This window comes from Loxodonta africana, chromosome 4, assembly GCF_030014295.1.
Source record: "Loxodonta africana isolate mLoxAfr1 chromosome 4, mLoxAfr1.hap2, whole genome shotgun sequence".
NCBI classification, from domain to species: domain Eukaryota; kingdom Metazoa; phylum Chordata; class Mammalia; order Proboscidea; family Elephantidae; genus Loxodonta; species Loxodonta africana.
The window spans coordinates 23475355-23490051 of NC_087345.1; the positions used below are offsets into that span (position 1 = coordinate 23475355).

The window sequence follows — 14697 nt, forward strand, 5'->3', positions numbered from 1 at the left end:
GAGGTAGCATATATGGAAGCCAAAGTCCCATGTCAAGGTGACCCTGGGGTTTGCTAAAAACTTGGCGCAGCCTTGAGACTTAAAATGGGAACTGGGTGCGCCCAGAGATATGGGCGGCTAAACCAATTTTACTTACAACATGAGGTCAATGAAACCCCCAGCTAACAACAGAGTTATAAAAGTCTTTGAGAATAAAAGACAGAAGGCCCTTACACAGGCAAACTGGAGTTTCTAGAAATGGTGAGATTTTTGCAGAATCTAAGCTAACAAAGGGCTAATTGTGTATGCACAAACACCTTATAACACCAAGAATTCAAAGAATTGTAACAGCACAAGGTAGGTGCTTAATAAATATTTACTAAGTTACTGGAACAGTGGTTATATCAACCCAATGACAATATCTCACTTGAACCTTGCAGCATCACTATGAGGAGACAGGCCCAAAACCAAAAACTCATTGCTGTCAAGTTGATTCCAACTCATAAAAATTCCAAATCATAAAAAAAAAAAAAAAAATAAGCGACCTTAATTCCCCATTTCACAGCTGAGGTGGCTGAAGCTGAGAGAGGTTAAGTGGTAGGTCCAGGAGAGTCAGAACTCCTGGTCTTTTAATCCATATCTAAGAGGCCTTATCTGGAGTCTCCATCATGGCAGCTGCCGAAGGTGCGTGTGGATGCGAGTGACTGCTCAGGGAGCGCGGGCCCTGACCCGGCTCTGTTATTGCGTGCGCGCTTGGTGCTGTTCTTCCTTCTCCCCCCTGCCCCGCAAAGGAAACAAGTCCCTCCCTAGACTGTGAGCCCCTCCACAGCAGGGCCTGGACTGGCCTCTTTTTCTCTGTCCTCTCTGGCTGTCTAACACAGTGCCTGCCACACAGCCGATCTCAGCAAATACTGATGGGCTGCAGAAGTGAATGAATGAAATAGCGAAGCTGGATTCTCCACTGACTTTAGAAACAAACAAAAATTTTCATTTTAGAAAAAAAGCCTCATGAAAATATTTTTCTCCCTAAGGCACCACAGAGCCTCTTCCCAATTCTTGAGTGGAGCCAGTGAGTTTTTGGACTCTCTACGGCAGTTGGCTCAAGCCTGACACTACCCTTTGCCTTTTTTTTTTTTTTTTTTCCCCTGCTGATGATCTATGTGTTGGGTGTCTGAAAAGGGAATTTCTGAACCTTATAATGCTGACCTTTTTCTGCCAAGACAGTCATTTCACACCTGTACTCAGAAAACTGGTAAGGAACGGTGGTGCAGAATAAGCCTATCTATTTTTCGTTAGCCAACACACACACACACACACACACACACACACGAAACCAAAACACCAAACCTGTTGCCCTCTAGTCGATTCCAATCCATGGTGACCCCATGTGTTGCAGAGTAGAACTGTGCTCCATAGGGTTTTCTTGGCTGAACTCTTTACAGAAGCAGATAGCCAGGCCTTTCTTCCAAGGTACTGCTGGCTGGGTTCAAGCTGCCCACCTTTAGGTTAGTAGTAGGGTGCAAATTACTCGTACCACCTAGGAACCTTTTTTTATTAGCAGATTCAGAAAAAAAGAAGCTAACAAAACGAGGAAGAGCTGAAATGTATTGACTCCATTTAAACTGGCTACTTTTTGTCATAAAGTCTCGATTTTAATCCATCAGATAAATTATCAGTCTTAACAAATGCCCCAGAAGCTTTCTTTGGTCTATTAAATTGAATGCTTAGTGAGAACTACTATTTGTAAGCAATGCCCTATGTGTGGCATATGTTTTTATCATAAGGTGGATAGGGAGTGGTCAGGCTTGCCATGATATTACAATAGTACAACTTCTAGCTGAGGACCCCAAACCTCCAATCTAATGATGCAAGGCCATTTCCTGTTTCGCCAAGGCCTTCATATCAGTAGGCCAAGCAGTTTGCCTGTCACGGGCTTACAGACATTCATACAAGCCACTTGTGAGTTCAACATTTTCCTCCCAGAGGAAAAAAAAAAAGGTCACTTTATGTGAATTATTAGGCATTTCGGGGGAGACATTCACTTCTTATGCTGTAATATTTCTCCTGAATTGTTTGAATTTTGTTACGGCAAATAAGTATTTCCTTTGGTAATTGAAATTAGAAAGTGAAATGTTTTAAAATGATTAACAACTGTGCATAAATTACTTAAGAGGGGAAACGGGCATAAACATGGTGAGGCTGACCCACCTTCCCGAAGCTGGCGGCGTTGACAGGCTGGGTGTCATTCTTCTCGCAGAAGTCCAGGTAATGCATATAGAGGGCACTTCGAGGAATGCAGACCCCTTCCGCGATCTCATAGTTCTCCTCCAGCCTGGGTGAACAAATGCCCAGTCAGCAAAGGTGACTGATGTGTTATCTGCCCCAAGCCAAGGAAGGTCCATTCTTCCCAGCCCTCCTTCAGAGCTGGATGTACTTTGGAAATAACACTCTTCATGCAGATGGGGAAACTGAGGCCCAGGAAGATGAGGCAACCTTCCTGGCATCATGCATGGAGTTAGTAGGTCAGCAGGGATCAGATGTTACTTTTCCAACACAATTCCCAGTCCCTCTCCCTTGTGCTTGCCTGGCCACATTCTGGGTAGATCCGAAAAAACCAGACCCGTTGCCATGAGTTGACTCTGACTCATAGTGACCCTATACAACAAAGTAGAACTGCCTCACAGGGTTTATAAGGTTGTAATCTTTACAGGAGCAGACTGCCACATCTTTCTGCCACACAGCGGCTAGTGGGTTCGAACTACCAGCCTTTTGGTGGGTGGCTCAACCACAGTGCCACCAGGGCTCCCACTGAGTGGATCAGGTTCCCCCAAATTCCCAAAACTCTTCAGGCCTCAGGCCCCACACTCACTTGTGTAGCCATTTTTAATGGCAAAGGGTTTCAAAAAGAAGGGCTGCTGGTGTTAACATCCTTTGCAGAGGATTCGTCTTGGCTGAAAGGAACAGTGGGAGGGTCTGGGAAAACACAGCCAAGGGGAGGCTGCACATCCGAACAGCCGCTAACACACTGACTGAAGGGAGTCTCACGACCACAGTGGGAAGTGGGGCCTCTTGACTTCTTTAGGCCTTCTTTGCTGTGTTAGAATTATCTGATTCTATACCCGTTCCCTTCTCATCAGTATAGCTTAGGGGTTAAGAGTAGGAACTCCCTCCACCTGGGTTCAAATCCCAGGCTTGCCACTTACTGGCTTTGTGGCCCTGGGCAATTTACTTAACCTCAAGCCTCAATTTCCTTTTGGAGCTAATGACTATAACTGCCTCATGAGGTTGTTGTGAAGACCAGATGAGGTAACATGTGACGTGTACCTGGAACGGTGGCTGGAACATGGCAAGCATGTAGTAGATGCTTGGCTTCATCATCGCCCACTTTTCCACTCCATAAAACATAAAACGTTTTGGGCACCTATGTGTCTAGACTTGGTGTGAGATACTAGGGATAGAAATGTAAACGAGATACAGTTTACCTTTTCTCCCCTCTTTACTCCAAACACCAGAGCTTAGATATCCAAATGAATCTTGCCTCCTTTATCATCACGGACATATTGGAACACTTCTTCCACCAGAACTTCTGTAGCACACAGCAATTTGGGAACTTCTCTTTGGGCTCTGCCTCCACAGCCTGTTTCACATATTACCCAATAAACTCACCAATGGAAACCATTTCTCCTTTGATCATGAACTGGATTTTAGGAAACAACCCCAAGTCATCTGGAACCAAGTTTTGGGTATAAAGTGACTGGAATAACCCTTTTCCCCAAAGCATTTTTTTATGGGAGGGGAAGTCAAAAACAAGGCAGGATTCTAAAGCAATGAAATAAATGTCCTCAAGCAGCTTCTCACTCTCTCTGAGGGCACTTGCCAAAGAAGTGGCCCAGCAATGTTGTAACTGAAGTGGAACGAGAACACAGCCTCCTGAGGTGCCCACTAGAAAGGACAGCCCTCGTTTGGCTGTGAAGGTTCCAACGTGGGGCTGAAAGAAAATCAGTTCAATCATTTCACAGTATAACCCTGTGGGTGAATTCAACCCTAGCCTCACTCAAATAAATGAAAAAGCCTGGCACTGAATGGTCCCAGGTTATCTCACCCAAGTCCCCTCTTCTCGGAAGGGGAACACTGAATGACTCCAAATGATTTTTTCAGAAATATTCCAGAAAGTAGTATATGCAGTCTTTTCTAGGCAACCAAATTCCTCGTGGCTGGGATGCTATCTGATTCACCTCTGCATCCCGGAAGTCCAGAATATTCCTTGGCACACAGTAGGTGCTCAAGACATGTTTCATAGATTATCTCAGTCATTAATTCATTTAGCCAATATTTATGGATCTCTTACTACCATCAAGTGCTGGGGATCCCATGGTAAGCAAGATAATCCATGCTTGCATACAGTGACCAGCCTATTGGTGGACAGGCAGGTAAGAACACAGGTAATCTTTAATTCAACAAACATGTCCTGAGTGCCACTTCTAGACATTAAGGAAACAGTGGTGAACAAAACAAAGGCCATGTCATGAGATGGTTGACATTCTGGTATATGCATCCCGAGCATCATAAATTGGAACTCTAAATGTGTTTCCCTGTGGGAAAATGGCTTCACATAGAGATTAGGTTTCTTAGGACAGCCCTAAGCTTCAGGTCTGGTATGAATAACAATTATCCTACTAGGTTAGCCTGGTCCCCTAACCGCCATTCACGATACTGATTCTTTATAAAAATGAGCCCAGAGTTCCAAACAACCAGCTGATGTACAAACTTGTAGGGACTGAGTAATACAGCTTTCACAAACTGGAGGCTCACAAACATGCTTTGTGGGGCCCGAACAATGTTGGCCCAACTTCTAAAATTCAGGACATTTCACATAAGAATCTGAATTTCTGGCTTCTTTTGAAAAAGCTGAGGCCTGGCAACACTGAGCCCGTATTCCCGCATGACAACAATTGGCGAGAGCTGCAAGTGCCCCCAGTTGGCCAAGGTCCTCTCTCCTCCCTGTTTCTCTTACACCCAGCCTGTTTTCTGCTCCTTGTCTGGCTCCTGCAGTCACTTGTATTGGCATAAGACACAATCTATGCCCCAGTTCACTTTGCGGTCTATTTGGGGAGTATAATGCCCAAGAACAAGAATAGTTTAGCACTAGAAACTACTGACCATAGGTGCAGTTGATGGTGGGGGAACAGAGAGATAAGTGTGTCGATAAGAATGGATAATTAAGGTTTCATGGAGGAATTGGGAACAGAACCTTTCAACTACTACTACCACCACTACCATGACTTGTGGAGCTCTTACTAGGTGCCACACGCTGCGTGCCCACTACTTCATTTGATCTTCACAATGACCATATCAGACTGCCAGAATAATGAACAAATCAGCCTTAGAAAAAATAAGATTTTTCTACTTAGCAGAGAGGATGGCGCAACTTTGGCTCGCTTACTTTGGACACGCCATCAGGGCAGACCAGTTGCTAGGCAAGTACACCATGTTTGGTAAAGCAGACAGTGGGCGAAAATGAGGGAAACCGTCAATAAGATGGATTGACACAATAGCCATAGCAGCGGACTCAAACATAACCAACAATCATGAAGATGGAGTAGGACTGGACATTTCATTCTGTTATACATGAAATGAGGTTGCAATGAGTCGGAGCCAACTTGACGGCAAATAACATTATACCCATGTTTCAGATGAAAAAACTGAGGATCAGAGGGCATAACTCACTTGCACATGGTCATGCAGCTAGTAAATAGGAGAGATTGTGTCACTTCAACCAACCACTATGGTAATCTACCCCAGTGGACTGAGGGGGCTTCAGGCAAGATGCTAAGAGATGAACATGGAGACACAGGCTTCGAAAGGGGGTATCTAAGGAGAAAGGACCAGGAGGGGGGATCTTTAAATGCCACCCAAAGGAATATGGCCAGGCATAAAAGTTTAGCAAGCTCCACATGTTCCTAAGTTGAGGAGTTAACACGAGAACATCATTTTCAGAAGGCTGCCGTGGAGTGGTACTCAGATAAAAAAAAGACTGAGAAATAAAAACTCAGAGGCAAGAAGACCTGAGCATTTCTGAGACGCTGTAGGAATAATAATAATGTCATCAATAACTGTAATAACTAACATTAATTTAAAGCTTACTATCCTCTATTCACCAGCAACGGATTGAGCATAAAAGACTGTCGAAGTAACAGCCAAGTGTCATTGGTTTTGTCTTAGACTATTGAGAGTTCCATACGGTGATTTCCCTAAAAAAAATTGACTTCAACATTTTAGACTATGGGTTTTTTGGAACATTTTTTCATTCTAATTGAAAAAAAAAAAAAAAAAAAAAACCTTCCTGTCGATTCTGACTCACGGTAATTGCACAGGTACAATTTGGGCAGTTGGAACTTTGTGCATTACAAGCTATGGGGCGGAGGCGGGGGGAAGTATCCCACTTTCCTTATCTCTGTTAATCATTTCTTAAAAGTTATTTTGGCTCGAACAATTCATGGACACATTCAACAAATGTGCATTTCAAATCATTCACGCATTCATCTTCCAAGAAGTGCATGATTCTTTCAAATGATAGAGAACCAATTAAGTTTAGGTTTTTTTTTTTAAGCATGGGTGTAGCGTCATCAATTTATTCTTTAGGTCACTCTGGCACATCTTCGGTGGGTGGGTTAGGTGGCCTAGCAAACTCTGGCATATAAACCAAAAAACCAAGCCCGTTGCTGTCGAGTCGATTCCAACTCATCGCGACCTAATAGGACAGAGTAGAGCTGCCCCATGGAGTTTCCAAGGAGCACCTGGTGAATCTGAACTGCTGACCTTTTGGTTAGCAGCTGTAGCACTTAACCACTACACCACCAGGGTTTCCGTCTGGCACATAGCAGCTGATTAATTAGTATTTGTTTAATGAATGTATTAAGAAATGAGACCAGTTAGTAGCTACTACCATAATCAAGGCCAGAAGTGATGGCCTATGAACTGAAGCAGTGGTTGTGGGGGCAGAACATTGAGGTGTGGGTTTCCTATTGCCAGATGTGAAGGCATGGCAACCTTAAGCTCCTCACTGGGTTGAATGAATGAATGGGGGAGGGGCCTCCACTCCCCAGTCTCCATTGTAGAAAAAGAAACAAGTTATGGCAAAAAATAATGCTTTCAAGGTCAGTATAGTGCAGTGTTAAAGAGTATGAACTCTGAGGTCAGTTTCTGACTCCCTTTACTCATTAAGTTATGCTACTTAACCCCCCTTGTGCCTCAGTTTCCATTTGTTGTTCTTGTGGCTTATTTGCTCACTAAATCTAGCCAAGAGATCCAATAACTAAATGAAGGTTAAAAATATCACATTAAACAAACCCATAGCAACAAAAACTATTTGAATCTGATGGGTGTAAGTCATAGTTCACACAGGCGAACTAATTAAGCAGTTACCTGTCAAAGCCCGGAGCCTTCTAAATAATTATGTTTCTACCCACATTTTGTGCCTCTTAGTGGACTGTCTTCGCATTCAGGTATCTAGGTGGTTTGTGACTACGAAGCATTTTAATAAGCTCCGTGAACGAACAGATGTAATTGGTGTGGAAGGGCAACTTTGATGCTTGATGAGTTTCTACAGGAATAGCATTATGACACCTGTCCCCAAACCTCCTTACAAACCCAGAGGGTCCGTGCATGTACTATACGCTCCTAATTGGAATGTCCGCTTCCCTGACCAAGGCACGGCAGAAAGAAAGGCAGTTAATTATTTCTCTTCATATCTGATGAAATTTTCCCTTTCCCTCCTCTCTTTTAAAGGACATCATTAGTCTGACATGGCGAACAATGCTCCATTATACCTGGGTCTTTTTTTTTTTTTTTAATGATCAGAAAAAAATTCCCCACCTCTTCCATTTTCTTATCTTCTATTTAACAACTCGATCATATTTGAATTGAGCCGACCCTATTATGAAGAGATAATGAACTCAGTCGGCTAGCTAACATGAGTCATTATCTGCCGTATATGTTTTTAAAAAGACCCCTCACAAGGTTTCAGCATGTGGCATCCTAGGGCACATTGAGGAAGCTTTGTATCCGCATTTTACAACAAAAATGCCAATGTTTCCGTGCCTGGCATCGTTTTCCCCTCTGTTCTCATTTAAACGTATGTTTTCATAAGCATACATACAGGCTTTCAGCTCACAGTTTCCACTTCTCAAGCCTTTGCAGACATGTCTAAAACAGAAACTTTTTTCTTCTATTTTACCAAAAGAAAAGATGATCGGATTTTTTTTTTAAGATTCGAAATGTAATGATTTATCACTGAGGATGTCAGAGAGATCTAATAATGCAAAATATATGAAGGAAAAAAAACTTGCTAAGCAATCAGAGCAAGGCAGTAGTCTAAATCTTTCAGTGGCTCCCCTTTGCCTTCCCACAGAAGTTCAAAGTCCTGCTCGTGGCATCCAAGGCGCCCACTAGTGAACCCCTGACTACATTCCCAGGCTTTTCTTGCCCTGTGCCCCTACGCGTACATTTCTTCCCAGCCCACTTGACTGCTGGCTGATCGGCAGACACATCTTGCTACATTCTAGCTCCACATATGTTCCATGATCTTCCCAGCACAGGAGTTAACACTCTCTGCCATGTCTTACCCTTCGAGGCTCAACTCAAATCTCCTCCATCAAGCTATGTTTAATTCCTATCCTGTCCCATCTGCTAATCACTTCTTAATCATTTCTTCATTACTAAACTCATTTATTCATTCGATAACATGTAGAATGCTGCAATGTTCTAAATACCAGGTTCTGTGTTATGTCCATGTTGTTGCTGTTGTTGTCGTTCTGTGCCATCAAGTCAATTTCGACTCTTAGCAACCGTATAGGACAGAGTAGAACTGCCCTACAGGATTTTCTAGCTTGTAATCTTTACCCTGGTGGCATAGTGGCTAAAAGAACTATGGCTGCTAACCAAAAGGTTGGCAGTACAAATCCAGCAGACACTCCTTGGAAACCCTAGAGTACAGCTCTACTCTGGCCTTTAGGGTCGCTATGAGTTGGAATTGACTCGATGGCAACGGGTTTGGTATTTTTCGGGTTTAATCTTTACAGAAGCAGGTCACCAGATCTTTTCTCCTGTGGAGTGGGGGGAGGGCTCAAACCGCCAACCTTTAGGTTAGTAGCGAAATGTTTAACCATTGTGCTACCATGGTTCCTCGTTTTGTCCACAATGTGAGAATATTTTGATAGAGGAGACACATCCTCTGCTCCTAAAATCTCACGACTTATAAATGACTGCTATAGCCCTTCAAACCTTTTTATGGTTCTAACAACCTCCATTGAGAGACAGCAGACTATAGTATTGAAAAGCTCTCATTTTGGAGTCAGGGATCACTGAGTTAGAACCCTGCCTCCACCACTTACTTACAAGCAACACAGTCTGGAACAAGTTATTCGAACTCTCTGACTCTCACTGCCTTCACCTGTAACAAAAAGCCACACTGTAGCTGGCAAATGGCAAACACTCAATAAATGGTAACTATTAGGATTAATGAACAAATCTGTCTTGGAAGGAGTACAGCCAGAATGCTCCATAGAAGCAAGGATGAGAAGACTTTGTCTCACATACTTTGGAGATGTTACCAGGAGGGATCAGTCCCTGGAGAAGAACATCATGCTTGGTAAAGCAGACAGTCAGCAAAGGAGAGGAAGACCCTTAATGAGATGGACTGATACAGTGGGCTCAAGCATAACAACACTTGCAAGGATGGTGCAGGACTGGGCAGTGTTTTATTCTGTCGTGCACAGGGTCACTATGAGTAGGAACCGACTCGATGGCACCTAACAACAACAATGAGTATAATAGGAGCAGTGGTAGCGCAATGTTTAAAGTGCTTAGCTGCTAACCGTAAGGTGGGGGGTTGAAACCCACCAGGGGCTCCACTGGGGAAAAGCCTTTGTGGCCTGCTCCCGTAAAGATTTCAGCCGAGGAAATTCTAGGGGGGCAGTTTCACTCTCTCCTGTAGAGTTGCTATAGGGTCACTATGAGTCGGAATCAACTTGACGGCACACAACAATTGGTATTATTCTAGGTTCTTGTAAGATACCAGATAATGTTTTACATCTGAGACTGAAAGTCCTTTGAAGGCAGTAACCAAAGCAAAATCCTACTGATATTAGCATAGTTCCTAGCACTGTGCCCTGAACGCAGTCAGTAAACACTGCAGAAGCAAGGAGGGGAAAGGGAAGAAGGAGGGCAGAAAGGAAAGGAGGCTTTTACACTGGTCAAGGGTCACTGGTTTTGTGTTTAATCTTAAATCCCAGGTGGTTAAAGGAAAATTCTGCTTAATATTAACATATTTCACTTATATTTTCAAGTGCCTGCTCTGTGCCAGGGATGTTCATATTTATTTTTGTTACCCCCATAAGGTGGGTAATCTTATCCCCATGATATGGAGGAAGGAATGAGGGTCAGGGAGGTGAGGTGACCTGCCCACAGTCACTTGACTGGGAAAAGCCAGGCTTGGAGTAGGAACTCAAGTATGATGCTTCTAAAGCTCTCACTGTCTGCTGGGGACTGACATTCACCTGAACACTGTTGGCATACGTTTACTGAGCACCTACTACGTGCCAGGCAGTGGAGAATACAGCAGTAAACGAGAAGAAGCAATTCCTGCCCTTGTCTTTAAACTGCCAACCATTTTACATGAAGAAAGATGGGAACCAAGGAGAAAACTCCACCAAACAATAAGTACAAAGTGGTGGGGCTTGGCTCATGTGGGCTCTGCTTAGGCCTGGGGCTGATTCTATAAAAGGCCAAAGCAAAACAAACAAATAAGAAACAATCCATTTATTAAACAACAGCACCCACAATAGCTAAGTCCGTTATTTGCTGCTGGGTAGACAAGCCAGTCAGAAACATGTGGTTAGATGGACTCCGAGTATTTCTCCCAGAACCTCAGCTGGCTCGGCCTCCTCTTTGTTGGGAGAATCAATCACGCATTATTTCCTGTTGGGAGAATCAATCACGCATTATTTCCTGTTGGGTAGAGTGACACTGTGTGCCTCTGTTGTGTTTAGTCACCTGCCTTGGTTTGCTCCTCTTTAAATAGAGTAATATCCCTATTTATTCTGCAAGGTCTTCCTGGGAACTAAATGACATTGCTGGGGACTAGCCTGGCACATAGCCAACATTTGCTGGACCTGTAGATGCGGCCATCCCAACCCCTTTCAAATGCCAAGCAATGGACTGAATCAGGCAATTATTTATTTCTGTTGTCACAATGACTGAGTTGGACCAGAACATGGAACAATCTAATCCATATCCTTGTGTTCAGCCTGCAAGCTACTGAGTTGGTGTTCCAGAAAGGTCTGGGCTCAGCCAGGCTCTGGAATCCCTCTGCTCAGTTTTTGGTTAATCAATTCCACTTTATTCGATGAAAACAAGGCCGTGTACAACAGTAGAGCGTCACAAGCTTCTGCCAAGGCTTAGGCTAGGCGTTTTCAGACCAGAGCTCTGGGGGCAAGTGGCACCTGACGCGATTTGGGGAGCATTTAACCATCCCCATTACAAGCCATCCCGCTCACTCTTCCGGTTCCACCTACTCCCTGTCTCTGGTCATCTCTACTTCACTTCGCAATTATAAATAGGGCTGCAGCAAACATCTTTGTATGTGCCCCACGTGTACATGTGGGAGTGTTTCTCCCTGTGGATATCAGGAAGTGGAATTTCTGGTGTTCACATTTAAAAGGCTAATGGAATTGAAAAATTGCCCACTCAAATGGCTTTACCATTTTATATCTTCACCTTAGTCCAAAATCTGTTTTTTTTTTTTTTTTTTTGAATAGAAACCTAACTCCAGAACATAGCATCTCATTCTCTGAGACATTTACATCCTTCATGTTGTCCTCTTTGATTTGCTTTACCACCTATCTGTGGAGTTCCTGGATGGTACAGATGGTGAAGCACTGGACTGCTTACCGAAAGGTTGGTGGTTCAAATCCACCCAGAGATACCTCAGAAGTAAGGCCTGGCAATCTGCTTCTGGAGGGTCATAGCCTTGAAAACCCTATGGCGCAGTTCTGCTCTGCACATGAGTTGGAACTGACTCCATGGCAACTAACAACAACACACGTCTGTAGCTGTGGCTTAATTTAATTTACTATACATCTGCAGCCATGGTCTTCCAGCAGGACACGGTGGCACCTACTATGTAGAACCTCTGGTTATAGTCAGAGCTAAAAATGTTCAGCTGCCCTTTTTAGAACCAAGTGGCCTAACTCATTGCATTATGAAAGCAAATAATGTTATGTCACTGTTGGATAAACAATCAAGCCAGAAAGAACCAAGACTTCAGGTGTGAGTCACAGCCAACGAGTCTGGTCTAGGAGCTGTGACCTAGTATGAAATTACAACATACGTCTCCTTTGGAAGGAAACCCTGGTGACATAGTGGTTAAGTGCTAGGGCTGCTAACCAAAGGGTCGGCAGCTTGAATCCACCAGGCGCTCCTCGGAAACTCTATGGGGCAGTTCTACTCTGTCCTATATGGTCGCTATGAGTCAGAATGGACTTGACAGCACTGGAATAGTGCCAAGCCCAATTCTCAACGTAGGGTCTCCAAAAACACTTTCAAGAGGAATATTAAATTAATTTTGTTTCATATTAACTTGAAATATCGAAAGCCCATCAACTACCCAAGGCCTCATTTACATTTTTTTGAAAGAAAGAAAAATGCCACCTGAGCAAATGACGATTTAATATTCTTTTTCCTTCTGGGAAGGAAAGAGCTGAGAGGGAAACGTCTCTACTTCAGTGGTGCACAGAAGCACAGGGCAAGGAGGCAAGAAGGGACCTGTGTAAGGGGGGGCGTGGAGGGGCACACGGGCTGGCAGCGGGAAGGCCAGGATGATGGAACAGGCTGCTTTCCATTTCAAAATTCTCTGTGTGAATAGAGGTTATTGTGTGGCCAGGATTCCAGCAGCGCTCACCATCCCCAGTGAGTTGGGATTTACTAACCCTTGTGACCACGGATGCTGGAGAGTGTTTGGCAGAAGGCAGTGGACAATATTTGCCTGTTTTCTGCTGGGAGCTGCCTCCAGATCACGTGGCCCTAGTTATTTTAGGCTTCTTGGCTGCTATGTTATTTGTTCTTAGAGTGGGGATGGTCTCTAAGGGGATAAGAAGGGGGCCGGTGAAAAGGAGGAGTGCTGGTGGCGCAATGGTTAACAGCTCAGCTGCTAACCAGAAGGTCAGCAGTTTGAATCCCCCAGCCACTCCCTGGAAACCCTGTGGGACAGTTCTATATGGTTGCTGTGAGTTGGAATCGATTCGATGGCAATGGGTATGTTAGCCACAAAGAGGGGAAGATGAAGAAACTAAGAGCTCCTGACCCAATTCCAAAAACAAGCCAAATATCCCAGGAGAGCTCAGCTGCCTTGGAGGCGAGGTCAATGCCCTTTCCTGGGCCTTCCCTCCTCACCATCCAGCAGGTCTGTGCACTGCCCACTGGGGGCAGGGGAACAGGAGAAGAAGAGGGCAAATGTCTCAGAAAATGAGATGCTATGTTGTGGGACTAGGTTCCTAATTTTTAAAAAGTACTTTGTACTGCAAGAGAAGGTGTAAAATGGCAAAGCCATTTGAGTGGGCTATTTTGCAATTCCATTAACATTTTAAGTGTGAGCACCTGTGATTCTACGTCTTGATACCCACACGGAGAAACAGTCCCATGTGTGCACCAGGGACACATGTTCTCTGCGTCTGTATTTGTAATGGCAAAGGTGAGATTTGGACACAAGCTAAATGCCCATCATGAGGGAAATAGCTAAATAAATTCTGCTGTTGTCTTATGCGGAATACCGCATAGCAGTTAAAATGAGGTTATTCTTTAGGCACTAACATGGGTGTAGCTTCAGGACATTCTACTGAGGAAGAAAGCAAGTTGTGGATCAATATAATATGACAGGAATAATATTGATAATATGATACATCTGCATTTTTATAAAGCAGAAAATACTAAATAAAACCAGTTTAGAAACGTCTTCAGGTACATATGCATGTAAACGCATAGGCATATATATTACATATATAAACCCATTACCAATGAGTCAATTCTGACTCATAGCGACCCTAAAGGACAGAGTAGAACTGCCCCACAGGGCTTCCACGGCTAAAATCTTTTTTTTTTTTTTTAGATGGAGGTTTACAGAACAAACCAGCTTCTCATTAAGCAGTTAGTGCACGTATTGTTTTACGACATTGGTTAACAACCCCACGACCTGTCAACACTCTCCCTTCTCGACCTTGGGTTCCCAATTACCAGCTTCCCTGTCCCCTCCTGCCTTCTAGTCCTTGCCCCTGGGCTGCTGTGCCCCTTTAGTCTCATTTTGTTTTATGGACCTGTCTAATCTTTTGGTGAACCTCAGGAGTGACTTCATTACTGAGTTGAAAGGATATCCAGGGACCATACTCTTAGGGTTTCTCCAGTCTCTGTCAGGCCAGTAAGTTTGGTGTTCTTTTGTGAGTTAGAATTTTGTTCTGTATCTTTCTCTAGCTCTGTTCAGGACCCTCTATTGTGATTTGATGGTACTGGGTTTGGGTTATTGTGATCCTGTCAGAACAGTCAGTGGTGGTAGCCAGGCACCATCTGGTTGCACTGGACTCAGGCTGGTGGAGACTGTGGTAGATGAGGTCCGTTAGTCCTTTGGACTAATCTTTCCCTTGTGTCTTTAGTTTTCTTCATTCTCCCTTG

At 44.0% G+C, this 14697-nt stretch overlaps 1 protein-coding gene across 1 annotated transcript in view; it reads right to left on the bottom strand.

The window, feature by feature from the left end:
* The window catches only part of RFX4 (regulatory factor X4), a 165712-nt gene that overhangs the window by 109175 nt on the left and 41840 nt on the right, over positions 1-14697 (bottom strand). The window contains exon 3 of the mRNA XM_064283660.1: positions 2188-2311. Coding sequence (XP_064139730.1) covers positions 2188-2253 — 66 coding nt within the window. The 5' untranslated portion in view covers positions 2254-2311. The remainder of the gene's footprint in view (positions 1-2187; positions 2312-14697) is intronic.